Below are 27,946 nucleotides of genomic sequence, written 5' to 3' on the forward strand. Positions count from 1 at the left end.
TTCAGACGTAGCACAAGAAGAATATCTGGGATAGGAATAACAGGAAGAACATGCATGATGTTACTTTTTCATTTGTATAATTAAAAACAGGTTAATTTGAGACTCCCCTGGTGGTACAGTGGATAAGGATCTGCCTGCCAGTGCAGGGGGATATAGGTTCAAGCCCTGGTCCGGGAAGATCCTACTTGGTGTAGGGCAACTAAGCTGGGGCGCCACAACTATGAGCCTGTGCCCTGGAGCCCGGGAGCTGCCACTAGAGAAGCCACCACGATGAGAAGGCCATGAACTGCAATGAAGACCCAGCACGACAACCAAATTAAATAATTTAATTTGGAGATGGAAATACGGAAAAGTTTCTAAGAGATGATACTTTACAGATATGGTACTTTTCTGTTGAAGTTGGTCATATGCAATCCATATAATCTACTTTTCATGATTTTGTTTTAAAACCACTTCTTAAAAATCAGCAGTTCAAAGGGAAATGTCCGTAAGGCATTTTCCTTACTTGTACTGGATCTGAAGAAGTGAATGTTAATTTAAAGATGTTTTATCATAATGCCCTCAAGCACAAAACAAGACGGGGAGCTGACTGTGGCTCAGATCATGAACGCTTTATTGCCAAATTCAGACTTAAATTGAAAAAAGTAGGGAAAACCACTAGACCATTCAGGTATGACCTAAATCAAATCCCAAATGATTATGCAGTGGAAGTGACAAATAGATTCAAGGGATTAGATCTGATAGACAGAGTGCCTGAAGAACTATGGACAGAGGTTCGTGACATTGTACAGGAGGCAATGTTCAAGACCATCCCCAAGAAAAAGAAATGGAAAAAGACAAAACGGTTGCCTGAGGAAGCCTTACAAATAGCTGAGAAAAGAAGAGAAGTGAACAGCAAAGAGAAAAGGAAAGATATACCCATTTGAATTCAGAGTTCCAAAGAATAGCAAGGAGTGATAAGAAAGCTTTCCTCAGTGATCGGTGCAAAGAAATAGAGGAAAACAGTAGAATTGGAAAGACTAGAGATCTTTTCAAGAAAATTAGAGTTACCAAGGGAATATTTGGACACAACTGAACGACTGAACTGAAGGGAATATTTCATGCAAAGATGGGCACAATAAAGGACAGAAATGGTATGGATCTAACAGAAGTAGGAGATATGAAGAAGAGGTGGCAAGAATACACAGAAGAACTATACAAAAAAGATCTTCATGACCCAGACAACCACAATGGTGTGATCACTCACTTAGAGCCAGACATTCTGGAATGTGAAGTCAAGTGGGACTTAGGAACCATGACTACAAACAAAGCTAGTGGAGGTGATGGAATTCCAGTTAAGCTATTTCAAATCCTGAAAGATAATGATGTGAAAGTGCTACATTCAATATGCCAGCAAATTTGGAAAACTCAGCAGTGGCCACAGGACTGGAAAAGATCAGTTTCAATTCCAATCCCAAAGAAAGGCAATGCTAAGGAATGCTCAAAGTACTGCACAATTGCACTCGTCTCACATGCTAGCAAAGTAATGCTCAAAAATTTTCAAACCAGGCTTCAACATGATGTGAACTGTGAACTTCCAGATGTTCAAGCTGCATTTAGAAAAGGCAAAGGAACCAGAGATCAAATTGCCAACATCAATTGGATCATCGAAAAAGCAACATAGTTCCAAAAAAACATCTACTTCTGTTTTATTGACTACACCAAAGCCTTCGACTGTGGGAATCACAACAAACTGTGGAAAATCCTTCAAGAGATGGCATACCAGACCGCCTGACCTGCCTCCTGCAAAATCTGAATGCAGGTTAAGAAGCAACAGTTAGAACTGGACATGGAACAACAGACTGGTTCCAAATCAGGAAAGGAGTACTTCAAGGCTGTGTATTGTCACCCTGCTTATTTAACTTATATACAGAATATATCATGTGACATGCCAGGCTGGATGAAGCACAAGCTGGAATCAAGATTTCTGGGAGAAATATCAATAACCTCAGATATGCCAATGACACCACCTTTAAGGCAGAAAGTGAAGAAGAACTACAGAGCCTCTTGATGAAAATGAAAGAGGAGAGTGAAAAAGTTGGCTTAACACTCAATGTTCAAAAAATAAAGATCATGGCATCTGGTCCAATCACTTCATGGCAAATAGATGGGGAAACAGTGACACACTTTATTTCCTTGGGCTTCAAAATCACTGCAGATGGTGACTGCAGCCATGAAATTAAAAGATGCTTGCTCCTTGGAAGAAAAGCTATGACCAACCTAGACAGCATATTAAAAAGTAGAGACATTACTTTGCTGACAAAGGTCCATCTAGTTAAAGCTATGGTTTTTCCAGTAGTCATGTATAGATGTGAGAGTTGGACTATAAAGAGAGCTGAGCACTGAAGAATTGATGCTTTTGAACTGTGGTGTTGGAGAAGACTCTTGAGAGTCCCTCGGACTGCAAGGAAATCCAACCAGTCCATCCTAAAGGAAATCAGTCATAATATTCATTGGAAGGACTGATGCTGAAGCTGAAACTCCAATACTTTGGCCACCTGATGTGAAGAACTGACTCATTTGAAAAGACCCTGATGCTGGGAAAGATTGAAGGCAGGAAGAGAAGGGGACAACAGAGGATGAGATGGTTGGATGGCATCACCAGCTCGATGGATATGAGTTTGAGCAAGCTTCGGGAGTTGGTGATGGACAGGGAAGCCTGGCTTGCTTCAGTCTGTGGGGTCGCAAAGAATCAGACACGAGTGAGTAACAGAGCTGACTGACTGATGCTAACAATGACATTAAGTGCAAATAGGGATATACCACAGAAAACAGAGCATTTTGAAAAGCATCCTTTATAAACAAAAGCACAAGGATCAAGTGGTATAACCGATTGTTTTTATGATTCTTTTAAACATCAGACAAGCCAGTGCTACTTTCTCAACTCAACAGCATTGGATTGTTACCAGAGGTCTTTACACTTGTGCTGACATTTCATAAAGGAGCACTCATTGGTTACGGGATTGATGAAGACACCTAAAATAACAACACCACAGTTCAAAAGCATCAATTCTTCAGTGCTCAGCTCTCTTTATAGTCCAACTCTCACATCTATACATGACTACTGGAAAAACCATAGCTTTAACTAGATGGACCTTTGGATTTTCCAACGGACATGCCCACAGTCTGAACAAGGTCTACTCAATAGTTCCCACGAGTGTTTTTGGTCCTTCTGGGAAGTTAAAGGAAACACAGTTCACACAAAAGCACATCCACTTCTGACTCCAACTGCAAGTGTGGGCTTTCCCAAACCCATGCCTGCTGGGAGCGAGCTCCGCCCATGGCAAAGGTCATGAGGAAGGAGGCTTGGCATATGCAAAGGCAGGATCGAGCCTCAGAAGTCCCCCTGGAAATTCTCAAGCATCTACCCCCAAAACCAGAGTCTGCCTACTTTCTGCTTTGTGCTTTCACCTACACCTCCAACTTTATGGGGGGCTGTCCCCCACTACCTCTCTCTGAAAAAAGAGTTAGCTTACAGCTCCAGTTAATAATTCCTGGGTGTGACAGTGTTTCAACCTACAAACTCCTTTGGAAATCCTCTAGCCTGCCTGAATAGGTTTTTCTGGCCACATGTGATTGTTCAGAGCCTCCCAACTGTGAGAGGCAGGAGATGTTCTAAACCGTCTAAACACATATTCCTTTGAGTAGTTAAAAGATTGATTAGAAATTGTATTGGTGAAGGGTTTTTCACTTGCTGGGCCAATGTTTGCTGCTAAGTCTCCATATCCCTTACTTACTGTGTCCTTGGCAGTGTATTGATTGATATAATGGGTGTATAGAAATGTAAGTAGTGGCCTCAATGTTTATAACCTTGGACCCTTGAGTTAATTCTTTTCTTGATTGAGCCCACCTCACCTTTGCCCTATAGGAATGCAGCTTTGTCCAATGCTTTTTTGGAGGCTGGCGCCTGACTTTAGAATAATCACCTTTAGAGAAAGATAAGTTTCTTAAAATGTTAACAGGCCTCCTGGCCAGAAGAGGGTGTAAATCACCTAAACTTTTGCATATGATAAGTTTGAAAGCCTGGCTTCGATTAGGATCAGGAACTGCTGTCCTTGCATGACTCTACCCCTTCCCCCTCTATGCATAACTTAAGGTATAAAAACTACTTTGGAAAATAAAGTGCGGGCCTTGTTCACCAAAATTGGTCTCCCCATGTCGTTCTTTCTTTCACCTTCTGGCTGAATTTTTCCTCTGAGGCGGGGAAGCTCGTCAAGCCTACTAATTTTGCCTGGGCTTCTAAGATCTGACCGGGGAGGCCTTAGTGTCTCCTCTCCTTCAGGAGAACGGGAGGACGCCTGCAGCCTTCATAGGTGACATAAATTCCCTGCTTTGGAATTTCATTCAGCCTCTTTTCTTCACTGAATTTTCCTACTGAGCTATCCTTATTCCAGCCTCTTTTCTCCACTGAATTTCATCACTGCACTGTCCTTATTTCAGCCGCTTTTCTCCACTGAATTTCCTCACTGAGCTATCCTCATTCTATTACTCTTTATATCTTTGATGAATATTTAAATAAATAGGTCGCCGACGCCGTCTCTCCTTCGAGTACCCTGGATCAGCTGGGACTGGACCCCGGCACATGCCCATTTCGGTAATTCTCTTGAAGGACTCAGAACTAACTGGCACTCTTCTCCTCACAGTTGTGGTTTATTATATGGAAAGACAGATTAGCACCAAACAAGGAAGAGATGCAAGGGGTACAGCAGCCCAGGACAACGCCAGATCGCTCATTGTTCTCTGCAGACGGCATCTCCTGGTCTCTGGCCACAGCTCTCAGCAAAATGCACATCTTTGTCTGAGCATCTGTATTTAGTACATTTACTATAGGCTTCATAAGACAGACGGCAGTAGTATCTCTGAATGTACCTAACATTTGAAGAGCCAGTATGAGGTAAATAGAGATTTAATGAGATTTTAATGAGACAGTGACTCCATTCTACAAAGCTATTACATACATTTTCACAGATTTCTACTAATTCAAGTTTTCTTTCCCCCTTGCTCATTCTTCACCACACGGCCCTCTGTTTCCAAGTCAGTGAATGCAGTCATATCTGGCCACACATATGCCAAACACACATATACATAGACATAGTCTGACACACATGTGTTTGCACACTCACATATATACTTAATCACCCCATACTCCACACTCATCCCACACTCACAAACACTCATGACACATGGAACCACACTCACATTATTGCACACTCTTCACTCACACAGCAACATAAAAGACACAATCCCACTTACTTTCACAGAATCATTTATTTGGTCATCAAGAGGGTTATTATGTTCATCGTGTGTCTGTATAAGGTATGGCTGCATCTTTTCTGGGGAGTGAAGGCCAGAAAAAGGGAGGAAATGTATGTACTTTACCCTCTGTCCATCCTGTCAAAGCACTCAAGGATAATATATTAGACATGCATCTTCTAAAAATTTCTGAGAGCTTTGCCACTTGAGGTGGGGAGTATGGTATAAACGTTGGAATGCCTGTGGGTATGACTGGGAGTGGGTGTAATGGAGAAAGATAAGAAAGAGGACATGGGGGGCAGGTCAGAGGGTAAGGTGAGACAAAGGGGTTCTGGGATGCAGAGTACAGGAGGAAAGAGGGTGCAGGAGTAAACAGCACATGGATTTGAAGGCTGCAGTGGGTTTCAAGTCCACTGCAGGATTTAAGGGAACTCAGAGGTTAAGCAAAAACGTTAAGGGCACATCACATATTTGCACTGTGGGGAATAAGGGTTGCAGGAGGCATGGGAACATAAAAGAGATTCCACTGAATATGTAGCTTATACTAGGTGGTGTGTTCATTTTTACAATTCTAATCCCCCAAACCATGAATCTGGTATATCTTTCCACCTGTTTGTGTTGTAATTTCTTTCCTCAGTGTCTTACAGGTTTCCAAGCACATGTCTTTTACTTCCTCTCTTACTTTCTGAGGAAATGGATGCTTTTACTATGTTTTTAAAGCATTTTACTAGCTTTGAACATGGTTGATTTACTACCTTTACCAATGAGATTTTTCCTTTTGTAATGTTCATGGTTCTAGTGTGGCCTTTTTTCTGCTTAGAAAAGTCCCTCTAACATTTCTTTTACAGGTGGTTTCACAGTGCTGAATTATTAACTTTTGCTTGTCTGTAAAACTTTTTACCTCTCCATCAAATCTAAACGAAAGCCTTGCTGAGTACTCTTGGTTACAGATATTGGTTGGGTCAAAAAGTTCATTTGGGTTTTTCCATAAGATCTTACAGCAAAACTCAAATGAACTTTTTGGCCAATCTAGTATTTTCCTTTCGTCTTTTAAGTAATACTGTTCCATACCCATTGACCTGCAGAGTTTCTGCTAAAAAGTCAGTTGATAGCCTTACAGGTGTTCCTTTGTAGGTAACTTGTTCCTTTTCTCTTGCTGTTTTTGATATTCTTTATTTTTAAAGAGTTACTTTATAGTACAGGGAAATATATTCAGCATCTTGTAATAACCTAAAGTGGAATATAATCTGAAGAAAAAGCCCAAGTCACTTTGCTGTACACTGAGGCTAATACACTATTGTAAATCAACTATACCTCTAAAAAAAAAAAAAGAGAGAGAGTGGAGTCTCTATTTCCTACAGCCTTCTGGCTCTCCTGAAAGACAGCCCTACTGGATTTTAAATATTCTGGGTGCTCATCTTCTCCGTGTTAGAGCCCCATGTAGGGCTCAGAACCCTCACCCCTTGAGGAGAATCTCTGTAGTTGTATTATTCTCCTGTATGTAGGTCACACACCCAGTGCTACGGTTCTTGACTATACAGAGATTCCAACCCTCCTACCTGTCTTGTTGTGGACACTTCTGCCTTTCTTGAGTTGTAGCAGACCTTTTCTGGTAGCTTCCAGTCTTCCTCATCAATATTTGCTCTGTATTCAGTTGTAATTTTGGTGTGTCCATGAGAAATGAAGAGCTCACAGTTTTCCTGCTCCACCATTTTGGAGCAGTTGCCTGGGGTATTCTTGGTATAGCAGCCCCCAGCTGACTAAAACAGATTTTTCTGGTCAAGGAAGGTGGGTTGATTATACTCACCTGAACTTTAGAAGTCAAATAGAGATAATTGAAAGACAAGAGATTGCAAACAGGAAGGGGACTCAACTTGCCAATGCAGGCATGGTTGATGGAGAGAATTCAAATGTAAGTCTATTAAAGGAAACAAATTCTACCAACAACATGAATCAGACTGGAAGCAATTCTTATTTAGGTTTCACTTCAAAAATTCTCTTTGGTCACTGAAAGTGAAGGAATGAATGAATTGGCAACTGTGCACTGTGGAAATACATACAGTTCACATATATCACATAATAGTAGGGGATTTTCTTATTTCTTATCCAAGCAAAGTAGAGCCTGTGTACACTGGAGTCATGGCTCATGAGCAGAAAGGGACTGGCAGTAGGGAAGCATGCTGCTATGATTACAGTCTCATTCACAAGGAAACAGTTCAGATGATCAAAAAGAGCCACAACAAGTTGAAAAATGGAGGAAAGAGTATAAAAATAGACAAAAGTGCTCACCAGGAGAAGGATGGTTTGGGTAGCTCTGGACTCAGGGAAGGACTTGGGAAAGGGGTTGGTCCCCTGAATGTGTTGGATTTACTGCTTATGTCTGTACAGGATGACAACCATGGAGCTGCTGGCCCAGAGTGTGAGCCCCAAACATAAAACATCAGGGAATAATAGCAACACTGCAGACAATGCCCCTCTGGTTCTGTCATGACGAACAGCAGAACAGTATCCAAAACCTCTTTCCTCTGTGATGTTTTTGTCACTCCATTTGCCAGTTATATAGAAAGGAAAAAATGACATTTACCACCATTTGCAGGATCCAACACAGGAAAATAGAGCTGGGAGCTCTATTTGTACGTACTTGGGAGCTGTTACTTTCAGCACTGCCCACCTGGAGTTCCAGGGACTGATTGTGATCACCTGAAAGACACTCAAGAGGCAGATGCTACTGATGGACCCTCCCCTCCCCACTCTGCAGAAAGAAGAGAACTTTGCAGCCAAAATCACTGCGGATATGCTTCCACCCAAAGACTGCCATTGTCTAGGGGACTCCTTTACAGGGGAGGATCAAGGAGTTGACCACAATCAGGTGCTTAAGGATCAAATCTGTGGACCTTAACCTGGAGCCAGTTGAAGTGAATGATGATATGATGGCAAAGGAGTGAGAAATTCCCCAGGATTCCAGTCACCATCTGAGTTAAGATGATTATGCCTATTGCCAACTTGCTGCTGCCCATTCTCTCAGTTCACAGTCAAATACTTGTCTTGTGAGTTAGAATATCCTGCCTGGGAACATGAGGTGTGGGTTACATACACGGTGTCAGCTGGTATCTCATATTCTCCACTTAACATTAGTTCCCACTTGGAAACTAGCAGTTTATAAACAGTTGCATGTATGATATTTAAAGAGCACTAATACATAAAAGTAATCACTGCAGCATGATTACTTCTTCATTCTTCAAAATCTATGAGCCAGACACTTATTTGACCTTAATGATACAGAGAAGAGTAAGATAACCATAGAGTGGTTCAGTGTTTGTCAAAATCTACTTTTAGGACAGAATGAGGACTTGAAACCCACTGGACTGGTTTAAAAAAACGTGCATTGATCCCCTATTTCTGCCAAAAAGTTAATTACCTGTGTTCATATAAATTCAGATTTATATTTAGCTTTTTTTCACAACTTGTTCTTTGATTTTAGACTGGTACTATTTTATAACTTCCATGATAAGAAGATTCCAGTTTTGTAAAGTTTTATTCTGGAGGGCACTATGTAGTGTGACTGAGGCTTTAGCTGTCTTAGTATATGTACATGCACTGCTGCCGGGAGAATCTGGCAGGAACCTGCCCAAGACATGAAAATGAGGATGGCTCAGAATTAAGATGCAAACAGTAAGATCTTTTGCTTTTATTTCAGAAAAGCAGTGATAATAGCATGTATCCCAGAAATTGTTAAATAGTCACATGTAATGCCATAAACTTTGGTACATAAAATACTCATGCATGATTAATTAGTGTAAGGAGTTACTAAATTATTATTTTCAGGTGATGCAATTATCTACTTGTAATAGAAAATATAACAATGAATTAGTATTTGCAAATGATATTAACATACCAGAGATATATACAAATCAAAACCTGCGAGGCATGTATTTTTATGCATTTTATAAATGAAAACACCACATATTTAGATTGATATTAAGATACTTTTTAAATGGGCAGAAATGATATGATATATGACTGAAAGTTGCTCCCTGAAACTCAGCATTATTATGTGAACTTTCCTTAACATTTCATAATATTAAGAGTGAAGACAGCCTCACCATAATCAGTGGACTCAGGATGTTTTCAGTGAGGACACAATTACTGTCTCCATTAACATCCAGAGTCAGAGAAGACATTTTCCTTCAAGGTGTTTCCATTTGGATACACTTTCTGCACAGGATAACATTTTTTGCAGACTCGTCATACTCTTTATTGCCACCCTGGAGTTATTAGTGCTATACCTCTACTCACCCTGAACATTAAGTCTATTTTTTCCCCTACAGTAGGTTCAAGAGTGAATTGATTTTACACCTACAGTTTTAAGCACCTTAAACAATCAGGTTTCGTTTTCACTTGGACCAAGCCACAGTAGTCACTGTCAGTGAGGATTCAGTTAAACTGCCTGAGATGGTTTAGGATTAGGACCCTATCTCTCTTTATCAGTTCAGCTCATGCTTCACAATATTCCCATGTTCCCACCTGGAGTTGGCTCTGAATCCAGTTACTACACAGAAGACTGTGCCTTTCTGATATAATCGCTTACTCAGCGTCCTGATCTGCCTTTCTTATACAGACTCTGACTCTCAGATTGAAACAGAACATCGTTACCTGGCACCTTCCTGCTCCCAGTAGAGTGGGCTCCCTGATGGTCATTATACCCAGTATGTGTGTAGGAGGGAGGCAGCCAGACCCTGATATATAGGTTTGAGATGCTGTGTCTTCCCCACTCCTCCCATCAGAGCTGCAATTATCATTTCACCTGCAGCAGCAATGGGAGTGCAGGCCTGGGATCTGAGAACATTTCTGGAAAACTTTCTCTCAGTTGTTAATTACTGGAAACAATTACAAGTTTCTAGTTAGCACCTTTAGGAGACTAAAGGAATGTTTCCAAGAGCCTTCTTATTTTCGCTGACCACTAATGGCAGACAGGGTCTCACATGGAAGAGTGTAAGAAATACTGAAATACACACATGATTGAGGTAACTATTTGGGTCTCTCTGGATTCTTCACTTCCATGAGATGTTTCTCTACATTCCACTAATCTGAACCATCAATTAAAATATTGGTGGAGAAATGGAATGAGTCCAATTACCTGGGAGGTATATTCAAAGAGATAAAAGGGAAAGGAGGAACATGGGAGAACTCATTATATGAATCATTAGCACAAATAAAATCAATTGATTTAGACTCATTTTCATAATTTCATGGCAATTATGAAGGAAATCTTGTCAGAAAATACACTTTATTCTTATTTAATTCTGTTGGTGATAAGAATGGGATGCAGAACAAATGCATAGAAACAAAGAGAGGGTTCGAAAAGAGTAGCTCTTAAATAAAATCATGTAGATCTGATGGCTCAATAGTCTGAGCAATTAATTCAGGAGGATCAAACCTAGAGACTAAATAAAATACTGCTAAAAACCAGTGGATCAATGGGAAATAAAAAGAAAATCAGAAATTACCTTGAAGCAAATAAAAATAAAACAGAAACTTTAAAAATCAAGAAATAGAAAAGGCAATTCTAAGAGAAACTGAGAAAGATAAAAGCCTACCTGAAGAAACAAGAAAAATTTCAAATAAACAACCTAACCCACCATCTAAAGAAATTATAAAAGGAATTACATAAAATGTCCAAGATAGGAGACAGAGGAAATGATATAAATCAAAGAGTATTTTAAAAATCAGAGATTAAAACACCAACAGAACAAGTCAATGAAACCAAGAGGTGGTTTTTTGAAAAGATACATACAACTGATAAGCCTTTAGCTGGGGTTCATTTAAAAAGAGAGAGAGAGAGAGAGAGAGAGAACCTGGAACTTCCCTGGTGGTGCTGTGGTTAAGACTTCGCCTCCTAGTGCAAGCGGTGCAGTTTGATCCCTGGAAAGGGAGCCAAGATCCCACATCCCTTGTGGACAAAAAGCAAAATGTGAAACAGAAGCAATATTGTAACAGAAGCAATAAATACTTTAAAAATGGTCCACATAAGAAATCTTTAAGAAAAAGAAATTAGGTACATATACTGTTTTGTATAGACTTTTTACACTTCTTATGTTGTTTGTGAATTTAAAGTTTGCATAATGTTGTACAGCACTCATTGGCATTGCTGTATAAGAATTCATGTTAGGAATATTGAATAATGTCATGAGTCCACTATTATAAGGAGTGATTCTAGAAAAATGGAATTTAAGGGAGAGTTTTGCATTGGTTCCTGGGTTTTTGGAAATGGCTTTTGAATCTGAAGCCCTTCCATTGTGACTCAGCTGGTAAAGAATCTGCCCACAATGTGGAGACCTGGGTTCAATCCCTGGGTTGGGAAGATCCCCTGGAGAAGGGAAAGGGTACCCACTCCAGTATTCTGGCATGGAGAATTCCATAGACTAAGTCCATGAGGTCACAAAGAGTTGGACACGACTGAGCGATTTTCACTTCACTTCACTTCGAATCTGATTAGAAGTGAAGACACTAATGAGCTCAATTCCAGCAGTAAAGACAGCATGGAGAGTCCATGTCCTGATTCAGCAGTACAGACTCCCAACACATCTGCATGGGATACACCCCATCACCTCTTAGATAAGTAAGTATCTGAGTGACTCTGCTTACAATACTTTTGAACATTTGGGAGAAACTAATGAATGTATTAACATTGGCTGCTTGCTCCTAATGTTGCTGGACTAAGAGATGAGTGAAGAGTTTGAGCTCAGTGATTGGAATGCCCCATTCCAGCACCATATATAGAAGCCCAAGGCTTCTATGTGTGCCCTGAAGGAGACCCTTACCCTTTCCCACCCCTTAGCTGAGATTGCTGAAAATCAAGCAGAGACTCGTGCCCTCTTGTTATGTATTACAAAGGATAACTCAGGAGAAAAATTGTGGGGTTCACACAATTATGTATCAAGAATTATAAGTCAAGTTGGGTTTTTTAAGGAAGATTTTATTTTAGAATAGTTTTAGATTTTCAAAAATGGAAGACTATACAGAGTCTCCTTATATTCCACATTCAATTGGTGACTCTGAAATCTTGTATGTGTCAAGTTGTTTAATTAATGAACCAATAGTAATTAATTTGTGCTAACTAAAGTCAATACTTTATTCATATTTTCTCAGTTTCTCTTTTATATCCATTTTCTTTTCCATGAATTCATCCAGATACCAACTGTCACGTTGTAGTCATCACTCTCTAGTCTCCTCTTTGCTGTGACAATTAATCAGACATTCCTCAGACTTAATGATGGTGACAGATTTGAGAAGCACTAGTCTGGTATTTTCTGGAATGACCTTTAACTGAGATTGCTGTGAATTTTTTTTGCATTTCTTTTCCATGGGGACGGTCTTGATCCCTGTCTCCTGTACAATGCCACAAACCTCCGTCCATAGTTCATCAGGCACTCTATCTATCAGATCTAGTCCCTTAAATCTATTTCTCACTTCCACTGTATAATCATAAGGGATTTGATTTAGGTCATACCCGAATGGTCTAGTGATTTTCCCTACTTTCTTCAATTTAAGTCTGAATTTGGCAATAAGGAATTCATGATCTGAGCCACAGTCCACTCCCAAGCTTGTTTTTGCTGACTGTATAGAACTTCTCCATCTTTGGCTGCAAAGAATATAATCAGTCTGATTTCGGTGTTGACCATCTGGTGATGTCTTGGTCATGAAAGATCTTTCTTGTACAGTTCTTCTGTGTATTCTTGTCACTTCTTCTTAATATCTTCTGCTTCTGTTAGGTCCATACCATTTCTGTCCTTTATCAAGCCCATCTTTGCATGAAATATTCCCTTGGTATCTCTAATTTTCTTGAAGAGATCACAAGTCTTTCCCATTCTGTTGTCTTCCTCTATTTCTTTGCATTGATCACTGAGGAAGGCTTTCTTTTCTCTCCTTGCTATTCTTTGGAACTCTGCATTCAGATGCTTATATCTTTCCTTTTCTCCTTTGCTTTTCCCTTCTCTTCTTTTCACAGTTATCATGATCAAGATAATCACGATGGTGTGATCACTCACCTAGAGCCAGACATCCTGGAATGTGAAGTCCAGTGGGCCTTAGAAAGCATCACTATGAACAAAGCTAGTGGAGATGATGGTATTCCAGTTGAGCTATTTCAAATCCTGAAAGATGATACTGTGAAAGTGCTGCACTCGATATGCCAGCAAATTTGGAAAACTCAGCAGTGGCCAAAGGACTGGAAAAGATCAGTTTTCATTCCAATCCCAAAGGAAGGCAATGCTAAAGAATGCTCAAACTACTACACAATTGCACTCATCTCACACACTAGTAAAGTAATGCTCAAAATTCTCCAAGCCAGGCTTCAGCAATACATGAACTGTGAACTTCCAGATGTCCAAGCTAGTTTTAGAAAAGGCAGAGGAACCAGAGATCAAATTGCCAACATCTGCTGGATCATCAAAAAAGCAAGAGAGTTCCAGAAAAACATCTATTTCTGCTTTATTGACTATGTCAAAGCCTTTGACTGTGTAGATCACAATAAACTGTTGAAAATTCTGAAAGAAATGGAAATACCAGACCACCTGACCTGCCTCTTGAGAAACCTATATGCAAGTCAGGAAGCAACAGTTTGAACTGGACATGTAACAACAGACTGGTTCCAAATAGGAAAAGGAGTACATCAAGGCTGTATATTTTCACCCTGCTTATTTAACTTATATGCACAGTACATCATGAGAAATGCTGGGCTGGAAGAAGCACAAGCTGGAATCAAGATTTCTGGGAGAAATATCAATAACCTCAGATATGCAGATGACACCACCCTTATGGCAGAAAGTGAAGAGGAACTAAAAAGCCTCTTGATGAAAGTGAAAGAGGAGAGTGAAAAAGTTGGCTTAAAGCTCAACATTCAGAAAACGAAGATAATGGCATCCGGTCCCATCACTTCATCGGAAATAGATGGGGAAACAGTGGAAACAGTGTCAGACTTTATTTTGGGGGGCTCCAAAATTACTGCAGATGGTGATTGAAGCCACGAAATGAAAAGATGCTTACACCTTGGAAGGAAAGTTATGACCAACCTAGATAGCATATTCAAAAGCAGAGACATCACTTTGCCAACAAAGGTTCGTCTAGTCAAGGCTATGGTTTTTCCAGTAGTCATGTATGGATGTGAGAGTTGGACTGTGAAGAAAGCTGAGTGCCAAAGAATTGATGCTTTTGAACTGTGGTGTTGGAGAAGACTCTTTAGAGTCCTTTGGACTGCAAGGAGATCCAACCAGTCCATTCTAAAGGAGATCAATCCTGGTTGTTCTTTGCAAGGAATGATGCTAAAGCTGAAAATTCCAGTACTTTGGCCACCTCATGCAAAGAGTTGAGTCATTGGAAAAGACTCTGATGCTGGAAGGGATTGGCGGCAGGAGGAGAAGGGGACGACAGAGGATGAGATGGCTGGATGGCATCACTGACTCGATGGACTTGAGTCTGAGTGAACTCTGGGGGTTGGTGATGGACAGGGAGGCCTGGCGTGCTGCGATTCATGGGATCGAAAAGAGTTGGACACGACTGAGCTACTGAACTGAACTGAACTGAATATAACATTTCTTTCATGATTATACTTGGGTTCTGTGTTTTGGGGAGGAAGACTGCAGAGGTATAAGAGCCATTTTCATTTCATCATGTCAAGGGTCCATACAACCAACATGACTTATCACTGTTGATATTAACCTAGGTCTCCAGGATGAGGCAGGGGCCTCTGATTTACTCATCAAATGTTATTTTTGTCCCTTTTCATGGTGAACTCATTGAAAGCAAGACACTATGCCACACTTAAGCATGGGATGTTATTTTCCACGTTTTTTCATGATAAACTTTTAACACAATTATATAGAATCTTTCTGAAAAGGAATTATGTTTCCTCAAACACATTATTTCTTCAATTGTATTTCATTTCAGTTTTCACTGGTACACGTTAATTTTTATACTTTGAGTTATAATCCCAAACCACTTTGTTAAAAAATCAAATTGTCCAACTTGGTGATTGGCTGTTCTCTTAGGTGACTTCTGTGTGTCTTTGATATAGCCCATCATTATGGTTCTTCTTACTTCTTATTTAAAGCATTTCCTGTTTTCTACTATTTAATATAGGATTCTAAAGGAAATATATATATATATATATATATACACACAGACATACATATATATCCTAGCCCCAGCTTCAGCCATTACTTCACCAAGCAAAAGCTGCTCTTATTAATGAATGGTGTGATGAACCACAGTTTGCACTGTACATGTGGTCATGGCCACTGGTGTCTGAAAGGTGGGGTTGTACACAGGTAGCCCAGGGGACAGAATATTCAGCCAAACATGGTATTTCTCAAACTTAAAAGTCTGACAGAATTTACCCTCCTTGGATTTTACCTGCCTTGGACAAGTGAGTTGCTTCTTTTTTCTGATTTCCTGTTTTGGGAAAGAGAATATCCATCCTATTCGGTCACACCATTGGAATTTGGTAAGCGTATTACGTATCTGCTTTCAAAAAAAAAAAAAGAAGAAGAAGAAGACAATGGAGGAAACAAGCTCCTTGATTTCAGACTATACTACAGAGCTACAGTCACCAAAACAGTATCAAACTGGCACAAAAATAGACACATAAATAATTGGAATAGAATAGAGAGGCCAGAAATAAACCCACGTGCTATTTGTCAATTAATCTATGACAAATAAGCCCTACCACTGAGAGCTGGTGGGCCTCACTCTTGAGGATGTTCTCCTCCCAGGACTTTCTCTCCTCCCTCTCCACGCTTGTTATAAAGACCTTAACACACCTCCTTTGTGAATGAGTACGAAACAGACTCAGACCAAATCTCACCATGCAAACATGGATGGAATAATATATAATGGAGGTATATATAATATATAATGGAGAAAACATAGTTTCTTCAAAAGCGGTGCTGGGGAAACTCAACAGCTATGTACACATAAGACAATAAAATTATTTCAATATTTTGTACACTTTAAATTCACATAATGCTATATATCAAATGCATTTTAATTTTAAAAATCAGCTGACATAGTTCATCTATTATTTTTAAAATATTAGAATATTCTTTTGTTTTTGTGTTTCTTTTTGGAAAGTATATTTCACTTCAATCTGTTCATTTCTGCATGAAAGTATTTAAATGCTTTAATCTCAGTTCCAAACAACATATTTCTAATAAGTACTACCACCTCTCTAGGCATGTTATCTGTAAACTCATAATGGACTGACAAAGTCTCTACTGAAGGAGATGTATTTTAAATTCCAACTCCCCACCAGGTCACTCTTTATTCTGTGAGGACATTAACTTGTTCCCTTTCATTAATGACTATTGCAGATGCTAACCCACAGTCATGCATACCTTTCTCTTTAAGTTCACGCCTGTATAACTTCTAGGAAACGTACTATAGCAGACTGAAAACTACACACCTGAATAGCTTATAATATGCAGATTGTTTCTAGACTTGATTTTATTATCACATGAATTCTGAACTCATTTTCTGAAAGTATTAGAAAAATTCAACCATATAATTCTTTACAAGATAACTATATGTCATGACAATACTATAACAATTGTTTATTTTCAAGAAGATGTTCAGCATGTCATGTTTACTATTCTCTTGAGATTCAAAATTTTAGCTAGATCTCTGAGGTGAAGCCATAAAGAAGGTTGACCACTGAAGAACTGATAATTTGGACTGTGGTTTTGGGAAAACCCTAGAGAGTCCCTTGGACTGCAAGGAGATCCAACCAGTCAATTCTAAAGGAAATCAATCCTGAATATTCATTAGAAGGACTGATGCTGAGGCTCCAATACTTTGGCCACCTGATGTGAAGAAATGACTCATTAGAAAAGACCCTGAGGCTGGGCAAGATTTAAGGCAGGAAAAGAGGGTGACAGAGGAAGAGATGGTTGGATGATATCATCGACTTGATGGACATGAGTCTGAGCAAACTCCAGGAGGTATTGAAGGACAGGGAAGCCTGGTGTTTTGCAGTCCATGGGGTCGCAAAGAGTCAGACATGACTGAATGTCTAAACAACTGAGGTGAATTAATGAATGGTCAACCATACACTTCAGAAATACACCCAATTCACACATTTCTCATAATAGTAGGGGACTTTGTATTCCTTATCCAGGCAAAATAGAGCCTGTGTACATTACAGTCACAGCTCATGAGCAGAAAGGGACTGACAGTTGGGACACACAAAGCCAAGATTACAGTGATGTTCACAAGGAACCAGCTGGGATAATCAAAAAGAGCCATCATGAGTTGAAAAATGGAGGAAAGAGTATAAAAATAGACAAACGTGCTCACCAGGAGAAGAATGGTTTTGGTAGCTCTGGACTCAGGGGAGAATTTGGTGGGGGTATCAGCCCTACGAATGTGTTGGACACGATGCTTATGTCTGTACAGGATGAAAACCATGAAGCTGCTGGCCCAGAGCATGAGCCCCAAACATAGAACATCAGGGAGTGATAGCAATGCTGCAGACAATGACTGTTGGATTTTGTCATGATGAATAGAAGAACAGTATCCAAAATCCTTCTTGTTTGTGTTGTTTTTGTCGTTCCATTTGCCATTTATACGTAGAGGAAAAATGAAATTTACCAGCATTTGCAGGATCCAACACAGGAAAATAGAGGGAACGATGTACTTAGGAGCTTTAACTTTCAGCACTGCACACCTGGAGTTCCACGGACTGATCGTGATCACCTGAAAGACACTCAAGAGGCAGATGCTACCGATGGACACTCCCCTCCCTACTCTGTGCAGAAAGAAGAGAAGTTTGCAGCCAAAATCACTGTGGATACGCTTCCACCCAAAGACTGCCATTGTCTGAGGGACCCCTTTACAGAGGAGGACCAAGGAGTTGGCCACAATCAGGTGCTTAAGGATCAAATCCGTGGACCTTAACCTGGAGCCAGTGAAGTGAAGGATGAAATGATGGCAAAGGAGTGAGAAATTCCCCAGGACTCCAACCACCGTCTGCATTAAGAAGATAACGCCTATTGTCAAATCAATGCTGGCCATCCTCCCGGTTCACAGTCACTGATATTTGTCTTGTGAGTTAGAATGTCCTGCATGGGAACATGAGGTGTGGGTTACATGCATCATGTCAGCTGAAATCCAGTATTCTCCATTTACCCTTAGTTCCCACTAAGAAACATTTACTTTATGTTCTTCAGTTACCAGCAGCTTTAAACAGTTGCACATATGATATTTAAAGAGCATTACTATGTAAAATTAAAAGCTGTAGGCTCTACACATGATCACTTCTTCATTCTTCAACAATCTATGAGGCAGGTACTTATGTGATGTTAATGATACAGAGGAGGGTGACATAAGCACAGAGAGGTTGAATATTTGTCAAAATCCGCTCTTAGGAGAGATTGAGGACTTGAAACCCACTGGACTGGTAAAGATAGTGCATTGAACCCCAACTTTGCCAAAAGGTTAGTTAACTGTTCATATAATAATTCAGATATATATTTAGTTTTGTTTTCAGAACTTGTTCTTTGATATTTGACTGCTGCTATTTCATAATTTTTATTAAGACAGACACTTTGTATTATAAATTAGGCTTCAAGTGTCTTAGTATATGTACATGCACTGCTGCCTTCCAGGAGAATATGAGAGGAGCCTGCCCCAGGACCAGGTAGTGTCATGAAGATGAGGATGGCTCAGAATTAGGATGGAAACAGGAAGTCTTTTGCTTTTATTTCAGAAAAGCAGTTATACTGCAAGTACTCCAGAAATTGTTAAATAATCCCATATAAAGTCATTAACTTGGGACATAAAATAGTCATACATGATGAAGTAGTACAAAAGGAAAAAGTAAATTATTATTATTTTCCAGTGATACATATATCTATTCATTAATAGCAGAGTTAATTGAATATACGGCAATGATTTATACTTTTCAAATGATATTAACATACCGGAGATATATACAAATCAACACCTGCAAGGGATCTATTCTTATGCATTTTATAAATTAAAGTAAGAGGCATTTAGATTCATATTAAAATACCTTTTAAATGGGCAGAAACAGTACGATATACGACTGAGAGCTGCGGCCTGAAACTCAGCATTATGTGAAGTTTCCTTAACTGCTTATTTCATAACATGAAGAGTGAAGACAGCCTCACCATAATCAATGGACTCCGGATGTTTTCAGTGAGGACACAATTACTGTCTCCGTTAATATCCAGAGTCAGAGAAAACATTTCCCTTCAAGCCATTTCCAGTTGCATTCACTTTCTGTATAGGATTACATGATTTTTGCAGACTCATCATACTGTTTATTACCACCCTGGAGTTATTCTTGTGGCCCCTCTAGGCATCCTGAACATTTAGTCTATGATTCCCCTGAGGCAGACTCAAGAGAAAATTGATTTTATATCTACATTTTTAAACACCTCATAAAAATCAGGTTTTGTTATCACTTGGACTAAGTCCAACAGCCACTGTCAGTGAGGATTAAATTAAACTTCAGGAGGAGCCAGCAGGGATTGGTTTAGGGTGAGGACCCCATCTCTCTTTGCCATCTTGGCTCATGATTCAGGATTTTACTACCTTATGCATAGTGTTGGCACTGAATCCAGTGACTACACAGAAGACTGCCCCTTTCTGATATGATCACTCAGCATCTTGATCTGCCTCTCTTTCACAGACTCTGCCCTCTCAGACTGAAATAGAACACCCTTACCTGACACCAACCTGCTGCCAGGAGAGTGGGCTCCCTGATGGTCATTATACCCAGTTCGTGTAGGGGAGGCAGGCAGTTGGTCCCTGATATGTAGGTTTGAGATGCTGTGTCCTCCCCTCCCCTCCCATCAAAGCTGCAATTATCATTTCACCACCAGCAGCGATGGGAGTGCAGGCTTGGGAGCCAAAAACGTTTTGAAAACTTTTCTCTTAGTTGTTAATTACTGGAAGCAATTACAAGTTTCTAGTTGGCACCCTTAGGAGACAACTGGATATATTTGAGAGGCTTTTTTTTTTTTTTTTTTTTCCATGATCCCTGAAGATGACAGGGTCTCACCAGGAGGAAAGCAGGAAATGCTGAAATCCCACACGTTAGGGACTGACATAAGCCATGTATGTCCCTCTGGATTCTTCACTTCCTTGTGATGTGTCTCTGCTCTGAAACTAGTACTTTCCTCACCTTCAACCACTGGACCAAACCATCAACAAAAGTACTGGTAGAGAAATGGAATGAGACAAAATACCTGGAAAGTACATTCAAAGAGATGAAAGGAATAAGAGGAATATGATTAGAAACTCATTATATGGACCACTGGCACAAATCAAATCAATTTAGACTCATTTTCATAACTCGATGCCAATTATTATGGAAATCTCGTAGGAAAATATAATTTATTATCATCAACCTCTGTGACAAGAACTGGATGTGGAACATATAAACAGTAAAAAAGGGATAGGGGTTGAAAAGAACATGTCATAAAATAAAATCACCTAGATAGGATGGCGCAGTGATTTTGACAATTACTTAATTCAAGAGGATCAAACCTGGGCACTAAACAACAGGCTATTAATAACCAATAGGTCTATGTGAAATCAAAAGAAAATGAGGAATTACCTTGAAGCAAATAAAAATAAAAACAGAAAATTTCAAAATCTATAAAACACAGCAAAAGCAGTTCTAGAGGGAAATTTATATGGATAAAAGCCTATCTCAAGAAGCAAGAAAAATCTCAAATAAACAATCTAACCTACCAACTAAAGAAATTAGAAAAAGAACTACACATAGTGTCAAAGATAGCAGAGAGTGGGAGCGATATAGATGAAAGAGAAAATTTTAAAATCAGACATCAAAAGACCAATAGGACAAGTCAATAAAAGCAAGAGCTTTTTTTCCTTAAAGATGCACAAAACTGATAAGCCTCTCCTGGGGGGATCGGGGGAAAAAAAAAAGAAGACCTAGGACTTTCCTGGTGGTCCAGTGGTTAAGACTTTCAACCTAGGGTGTGCAGGTTTGATCCCTGGTAAGGGAGCTAAAATTTTGCTGCCTAAATCAAAACATAAAACAGAAGGCATACTGTAACATATTCTATCAGATCAGATCAGATCAGTCGCTCAGTCGTGTCCGACTCTTTGCGACCGCATGAAGCGCAGCATGGAGGCCTCCCTGTCCATCACCAACTCCCAGAGTTCACTCAGACTCACGTCCATCCAGTCAGTTGAGAGAGTCAGTTCCTAGGCAGGTTGATAGGGAGTCTAGGGGTCCCCAAGGAGAGAGGGGTCTGGAATTCTCAAGGAGGAAGAAAGGACAAACTTTTTTTCTTTCTCCACATTCCTTAGGATTATATACCAATAATGTATCCTGCCTAAGGACAGTCTTTGGATTCAACCTTCTGTTATCTTAAAAGGTTAATTATGGGAGTAGACCTGGTCTTTACAAGGATGTATCTTGCCTGAGGACAGTGTTATCTTAAAATGCAAATTATGGGAGTAGGTCTGATGAGGTCTTTACAAGCTCCAGATATTCTTTGGATTATATAACTTCATTGTTAACACTAGCAAGCGGGTCCTCTTTTTGCCCCCTTCTGATGCCTATGTCAGAAGCTTTCTGTATCTCCTTTATACTTTAATAAAACTTTATTACACAAAAGCTCTGAGCGATCAAGCCTCGTCTCTGGCCCCGGATTGAGTTCTTCTCCTCCGGGGGCCAAGAATCCCGGTGTATTCGCGTGATTCAACAACAACCTTTCACAGTGATGCCATCCAGCCATCTCATCCTCTGTCGTCCCCTTCTCCTCCTGCCCCCAATCCCTCCCAGCATCAGTCTTTTCCAATGAGTCAACTCTTCACATGAGGTGGCCAAAGTACGGGAGTTTCAGCTTTAGCATAAATGGTTCATATCAAAAAAATCTTAAAAAAAGAAGTGCATTTACAGTTATGTGTTACCCTTATATTCCTTATGTTCTTTGTGAATTTAAGATTACCATAAAGTTGTATAGCACTCATTGTTATTGCTGCATATGCCAATCTGTCCATGGGAGAAACGCTGCAAGAATACTGAAGTGGATTGCCGTTTCCTTCTCCTGGGGATCTTCCTTGACCCAGGAATCGAACCCCCATCTCCTGCAGCTCCTGCACTGCCAGGCAGATTCTTTCCCATTGAGCCAGCTGGGAAGTGTATATAATATACAATATACAAGATTTCACTTTTATGAATTTCAAATAATGTCATGATTCCATTGTTATGAGGAGTAATTCTAGGGAAATGGAATTTAAGGCAGAGTTTTTCATCAGTTCCTGTTTTTGGAAAATGGCTTTCTAATCTAATTAGAAGTAAAGACACTAATGAGCTTATTTCCAGCAGTAAAGAGAACACAGACTCCATGTCCATGTCCTGATTCTGCAGTACAGACTCCCAACACATCTGCCTGTTAGTAGAAGTAAGTATCTGGGTGACTCTCTTTACAACACTTTTTAACATTTGGGAGAAACTAATGAATGTATTAACATTGGCTGTATGCTCCTAATATTGCTAGACTAAGAGGTGAGTGACAAGGTTGATCTCAGGGATTGGAATACCCCGTTCAAGCACCAGAGAAAGAACCCAAGGCTTCTATGTGTGCTCTGAAGGAGACCCTTACCTCCTCCCACCCTTTAGCTGAGATTGCTGAAAATCAAGGAAGGACTCTTACCCTCTTGGTATTTATTCCAAGGGAAGGCTCAGGAGAAAAGACTGTGCAGTTATCTCAATTATGTATTGGGAATTCTAGCCATGTTCTTTAGAAGGATTTTATTTTAGAACAACTTTTGATTTACAAGAATGACAAGACTCTACAGAGTTCGCATGTATCCCACGCTCAATGCATTGACTCTTAAAATCCTCTATTCGGTGTATAAAGTTGCCATAATTAACAAATCAATAGTGATGAAGTTGTGTTAACTAAAGTCAACACTTTATTCGGATTTTCTCAATTTTTCCTTTATATCCATTTTCTTTTAAAAGAACTGATCCAAATACCAAATCTCACGTTGTATTCACCTCTCTCTAGGCTCCTCTTCGCCAAGACAATTAGTCAGACATTTCTCACATTTAACCATGTGACAGATTTGAGGAGAACTAATGGGAAAAGGAGTACGTCAAGGCTGTATATTGTCACCCTGCTTATTTAACTTATATGCACAGTACATCATGAGAAATGCTGGGCTGGAAGAAGCACAAGCTGGAATCAAGATTTCTGGGAGAAATATCAATAACCTCAGATATGCAGATGACACCACCCTTATGGCAGAAAGTGGAGAGGAACTCAAAAGCCTCTTGATGAAAGTGAAAGAGGAGAGTGAAAAAGTTGGCTTAATGCTCAACATTCAGAAAACGAAGATCATGGCATCCGGTCCCATCACTTCATGGGAAATAGATGGGGAAACAGTGGAAACAGTGTCAGACTTTAATATTTTGGGTTCCAAAATCACTGCAGATGGTGATTGCAGCCATGAAATTAAAAGACGCTTACTCCTTGCAAGGAAAGTTATGACCAACCTATACAGCATATTCAAAAGCAGAGACATTACTTTGCCAACAAAGGTCCATCTAGTCAAGGCTATGGTTTTTCCAGTAGTCATGTATGGATGTGAGAATTGGACTGTGAAGAAAGCTGAGCGCTGAAGAATTGATGCTTTTGAACTGTGGTGTTGGAGAAGACTCTTGAGAGTCCCTTGGACTGCAAGGAGATCCAACCAGTCCATTCTAAAGGAGATCAGTCCTGGGCGTTCTTTGGAAGGAATGATACTGAAGGTGAAACTCCAGTACTTTGGCCACCTCATGCGAAGAGTTGACTCATTGGAAAAGACTCTGATGCTGGGAGGGACTAGGGGCAGGAGGAGAAGGGGACGACAGAGGATGAAATGGCTGGATGGCATCACCGACTTGATGGACGTGATGGAGTTCACTCTGAGTGAACTCCAGGAGTTGGTGATGGACAGGGAGGCCTGGTGTGCTGACCTCCGGGAGTTGGTGATGGACAGGGAGGCCTGGCGTGCTGCAATTCATGGGGTCTCAAAGAGTCGGACACAACTGAACGACTGAACTGAACTTAACTGAATGGCAGTCATATTACAATATTTATGTGTAACGAATTACCAAATCTTACACTTTAAATTTACACAATGTTATATGTCAAATATATTTCAGTTTTTTAAATCTGCTGAAATATATTTTTCTTTCGGTGTGTTTTTTATTGTCCTTCACTTCAAACTGCTCATTTCTACATGAAAACATTTTAATGTGCTAATCTCCCTGCATGACTAATAAATACTGCCATTTCCCTTAACAGTGTTAACTATAAACTTGTAACTGGCTCCCAAATTCTCACCTGATTTTACCTTCGAGTGCTAACCAGGGTATTCTGCCGAGGTCCAGCCCCGGCTGATCCAGGGAGTTTGAAGCGGGGACGGTGTCGCCGAGGATCAGGATACAATAGCTTCAATTAGGTATTAATTAGAGATATAAAGAATAATAGAATGAGGATAGCTCAGTAGGAATATTCAGTGGAGAAAAGAGGCTGAGTAGCTTGATTTACACGGGAGGCCAATAAAACTTCAAGACAAGAAGTTTGCACCACTTATGTAGGCCTCAAGCGTCCTTCCATTCTCCCAAAGGAGAGGAGACACTGAGGCCTCCCTGGTCGGATCTTAGAAGCCCAGGCATAATTAATAAGCATGGCGGGTTCCACGGTCCAGATGGAGACTCAGCCAGAGTTTGACAGAGAGAGAGAGACATGGGGAGACCAGTCTTTCGAGGAACTGATCCCAATTCTTTATTTTCCATGGTCTACTTTTGTACACTGAGATGTATGCCAAAGTCACATGGGGTCAGCAGTCCTGACTTTTATCAAAGTCAGGTGCTTCATACAAATGTATACAGAAGTCTTAGGAGTGTTACATCATCTTCTGGCCAGGGGGCCTGCTGACAATTTATGACCCTCTCCTTGTGACAGTGGTCAGTCAACCAGGACACTTATTTCTCCAGGGGTGATTATTCTTAAAAAAGACTCCACCTTCTGAAGGTACCAGGTAAAGTTACATTCCTATAGGGTGAGGGTGTAGTGGGTTTTAATTTAGGAAAGAATTTACTTAGCCTAAGGTCTAACGTGATTAATATCAAAGATTAATACTTATTTCTTCTATATATTCATTAATGTGTGTAAGGGCAGGGGATGTGGAGACTCAGCAATAAACATTGGCTCAACAAATGAAAAACCCTTCAAAAATACAATTTCTAATCAGCCCACTATACTTATACTAATGGTTTTCTAACTTTTCTAAGGAACCTGTTTTTAGAAGGTTTAAAGCATCTCGTGCCTCTCATGGTTGGGAGGCTGTGAGCAATCACATGTGGCCGGACAAGCCTGTCAGGCAGGCTAGAGAACCTTCAGAGGAGTTTGTAGGTTAAAACACTCTTGTCATGCCCAGGAGTTTTTATTAACTGGACCTCTAAGTTAACTCCTTCTCCGAAAGAGGTGGTGGGGGACAGCCCCCTGTAAAGTCAGAGGTGTAGGTGAGAGCACAAAGTAGTAAAGTAGGCAGGCTCTGGTTATGGGGGTAGATGCTCGAGGATTTCCAGGGGGACTCCTGAGGCTCGATCCCACCTTTGCGTATGTCGAGTCTCCTTCCTCATGACCTTTGCCACGGGCGGAGTGCCTCACGCTGGCCCCCAACAGTATTCTTTACTCTGTGAGGACATTGATTTCTTCCATTTTATTTCTGACTACTGTACACACTGATCCCTCTTCATGTATACTTTTATCTCTAATTCCATACCTACTTCATTTCTGGGAAATTCGTTTTGTTAGACTGAAAGTAACACATTTTAACACTTCATAATATGCAGATTATTTTAAGACCTGTTGTTTATTGCATAAATCTGAACTCCTTTTCTACAAGCAAACTTCATTGATATATTTATATTTCATGACAATATATTTCAATTGGTCTTTATATTGAAGAAGACGCTTGGCATGTCCGGTATAATATTGAGATTCCAAATTTAAATTAGGATTCTGAGGGTGAATAAATGAACTGGCAATGGCTCATTATAGAAATAAATAAAATTCACACTTTTCTCATAATAGTAAGGACTTTGCATTCCTTATCCAAGCAAAGTAGAGCCTTTGTACACCGGAGTTATGGCTCATGAGCAGAAAGGGGCTGACAGTAGGGAAGCACGCTGCAATGATTACAGAGATGTCCACAAGGAACCGGCTGGGTTGATCAAAAAGAGCCAAAGTACTTGAAAGATGAAGGAAACAATATAAAAGTAGACAAAGGTGCTCCCCAGGAGAACGATGGTTTTAGTAGCTCTGGACTCAGGGGAGGACCTGGAGGAGGCGTCAGTCCTACGAATGTGTTGGACCTGCTGCTTATGTCTGTACAGGATGAGAACCATGGAGCTGCTGGCCCAGAGCGTGAGCCCCAAACATAAAACATCAGGGAACGACAGCAATGCTGCATACGAGGTATCTTTAGCTTTGTCAGTAAGAATAGAAGAACAGTAACCAAAGTCTCTTTCCTTTGTAATGTTTTTGTCACTCCATTTGCCAGTTATATAGATGGGAAAAATGACATTTACCAACATTTGCAGGATCCAGCACAGGAAAAGAGAGAGAACCACGTACTTGGGAGCTGTTACTTTCAGCGTTGCCCATCTGGAGTTCCAGGGACTGATTGTGATCACCTGAAAGACACTCAAGAGGCAGATGCTGCCGATGGACACTCCCCTACCTACTCTGTGCAGAAAGAAGAGAAGTTTGCAGCCAAAATCACTGCGGATCTGCTTCCACCCAAAGATTGCCATTGTCTCGGGGACCCCTTTACAGAGGAGGACCAAGGAGTTGGCCACAATCGGGTGCTTAAGGATCAAATCTGTGGACCTTAACCTGTAACCCATGACGTGAAGGATGATATAACTGCAAAGGAGTGAGAAATTCCCCAGGATTCCAATCATGGTTTGTGTTAAGATGATCATGCCTATTGTGAAAAAGCTGCCGGCCATCCTTTCAGTTCACAGTCACTGGTACTTGTGAGTTAGAATGTTCTGCGTTGGAATATGAGGCATGGGCTACATGCATAGTGTCAACTGTAATCCAATATTCTCCACTTAACAATAGTTCCCACTTGGAAATATTTGCTTCTTGTGTTTTCTGTTACCAGCAGCCTTTAAAGGGTTCCATGTATAACATTTAAAGAGAACTAATATGTAAAATTAATCACTGGAGATACTCATGTGATCACTACTTCTTCTTCACAAATTTATTAGGCAGGAACTGAAGGGACCTTGGTTATACAGAGGAGTGTAACCTATACCTAGACAGGTTAAGTATTTGTCAAATCTGCTTCTTAATGCAGAGTGAGGACTGAATCCCTTTGGGCTATTCAAGACAGTGGTTCAAGGAACTTCCCAGGTGCTTAAATGATTAAGACTCTGCCTTCCAATGCAGAGGGTCCAGGTTCAATCCCTGGTCCAGGATCTAATATTCCATGAACTCTGATGCATGGATAAAGACAAAAAAAAAAAAAGAGTGCACTGATCACCAGCCATGCAAACAGCTAGTTAGTTGCAAGCATATAATAAACCAGATCT

General features: G+C 40.3%; 3 protein-coding genes and 1 pseudogene across 3 annotated transcripts in view; 1 reads left to right on the forward strand and 3 right to left on the reverse strand.

The window, feature by feature from the left end:
* The window catches only part of LOC113875842 (zinc finger protein 665-like), a 118,540-nt gene extending 113,699 nt beyond the window's left edge, over positions 1–4,841 (forward strand). Inside the window, 1 exon segment of the mRNA XM_027514508.1 lies at positions 4,786–4,841. Within this exon segment, the coding sequence (XP_027370309.1) occupies positions 4,786–4,841 (56 nt within the window).
* Positions 4,842–5,696: 855 nt separating this feature from the next.
* Positions 5,697–8,365, reverse strand: LOC113875843 (annotated as a pseudogene).
* A 9,000-nt stretch (positions 8,366–17,365) lies between these two features.
* On the reverse strand, positions 17,366–18,989 carry LOC113875601 (vomeronasal type-1 receptor 4-like). The gene has a single exon (XM_027514150.1). The coding sequence runs from the start codon at positions 18,355–18,357 to the stop codon at positions 17,416–17,418; it is 942 nt and encodes a 313-aa protein (XP_027369951.1). The 5' UTR covers positions 18,358–18,989; the 3' UTR covers positions 17,366–17,415.
* Positions 18,990–25,993: 7,004 nt separating this feature from the next.
* On the reverse strand, positions 25,994–27,882 carry LOC113875602 (vomeronasal type-1 receptor 4-like). The gene is given in 2 exon segments (XM_027514151.1): positions 25,994–26,593; positions 26,596–27,882. Coding segments are annotated over 2 exon segments (927 nt in total). The 5' UTR covers positions 27,359–27,882; the 3' UTR covers positions 25,994–26,429.
* Positions 27,883–27,946: the final 64 nt, after the last annotated feature.

The sequence above is a fragment of the Bos indicus x Bos taurus genome, chromosome 18 (genome assembly GCF_003369695.1).
Source record: "Bos indicus x Bos taurus breed Angus x Brahman F1 hybrid chromosome 18, Bos_hybrid_MaternalHap_v2.0, whole genome shotgun sequence".
NCBI classification, from domain to species: Eukaryota; Metazoa; Chordata; class Mammalia; order Artiodactyla; family Bovidae; genus Bos; species Bos indicus x Bos taurus.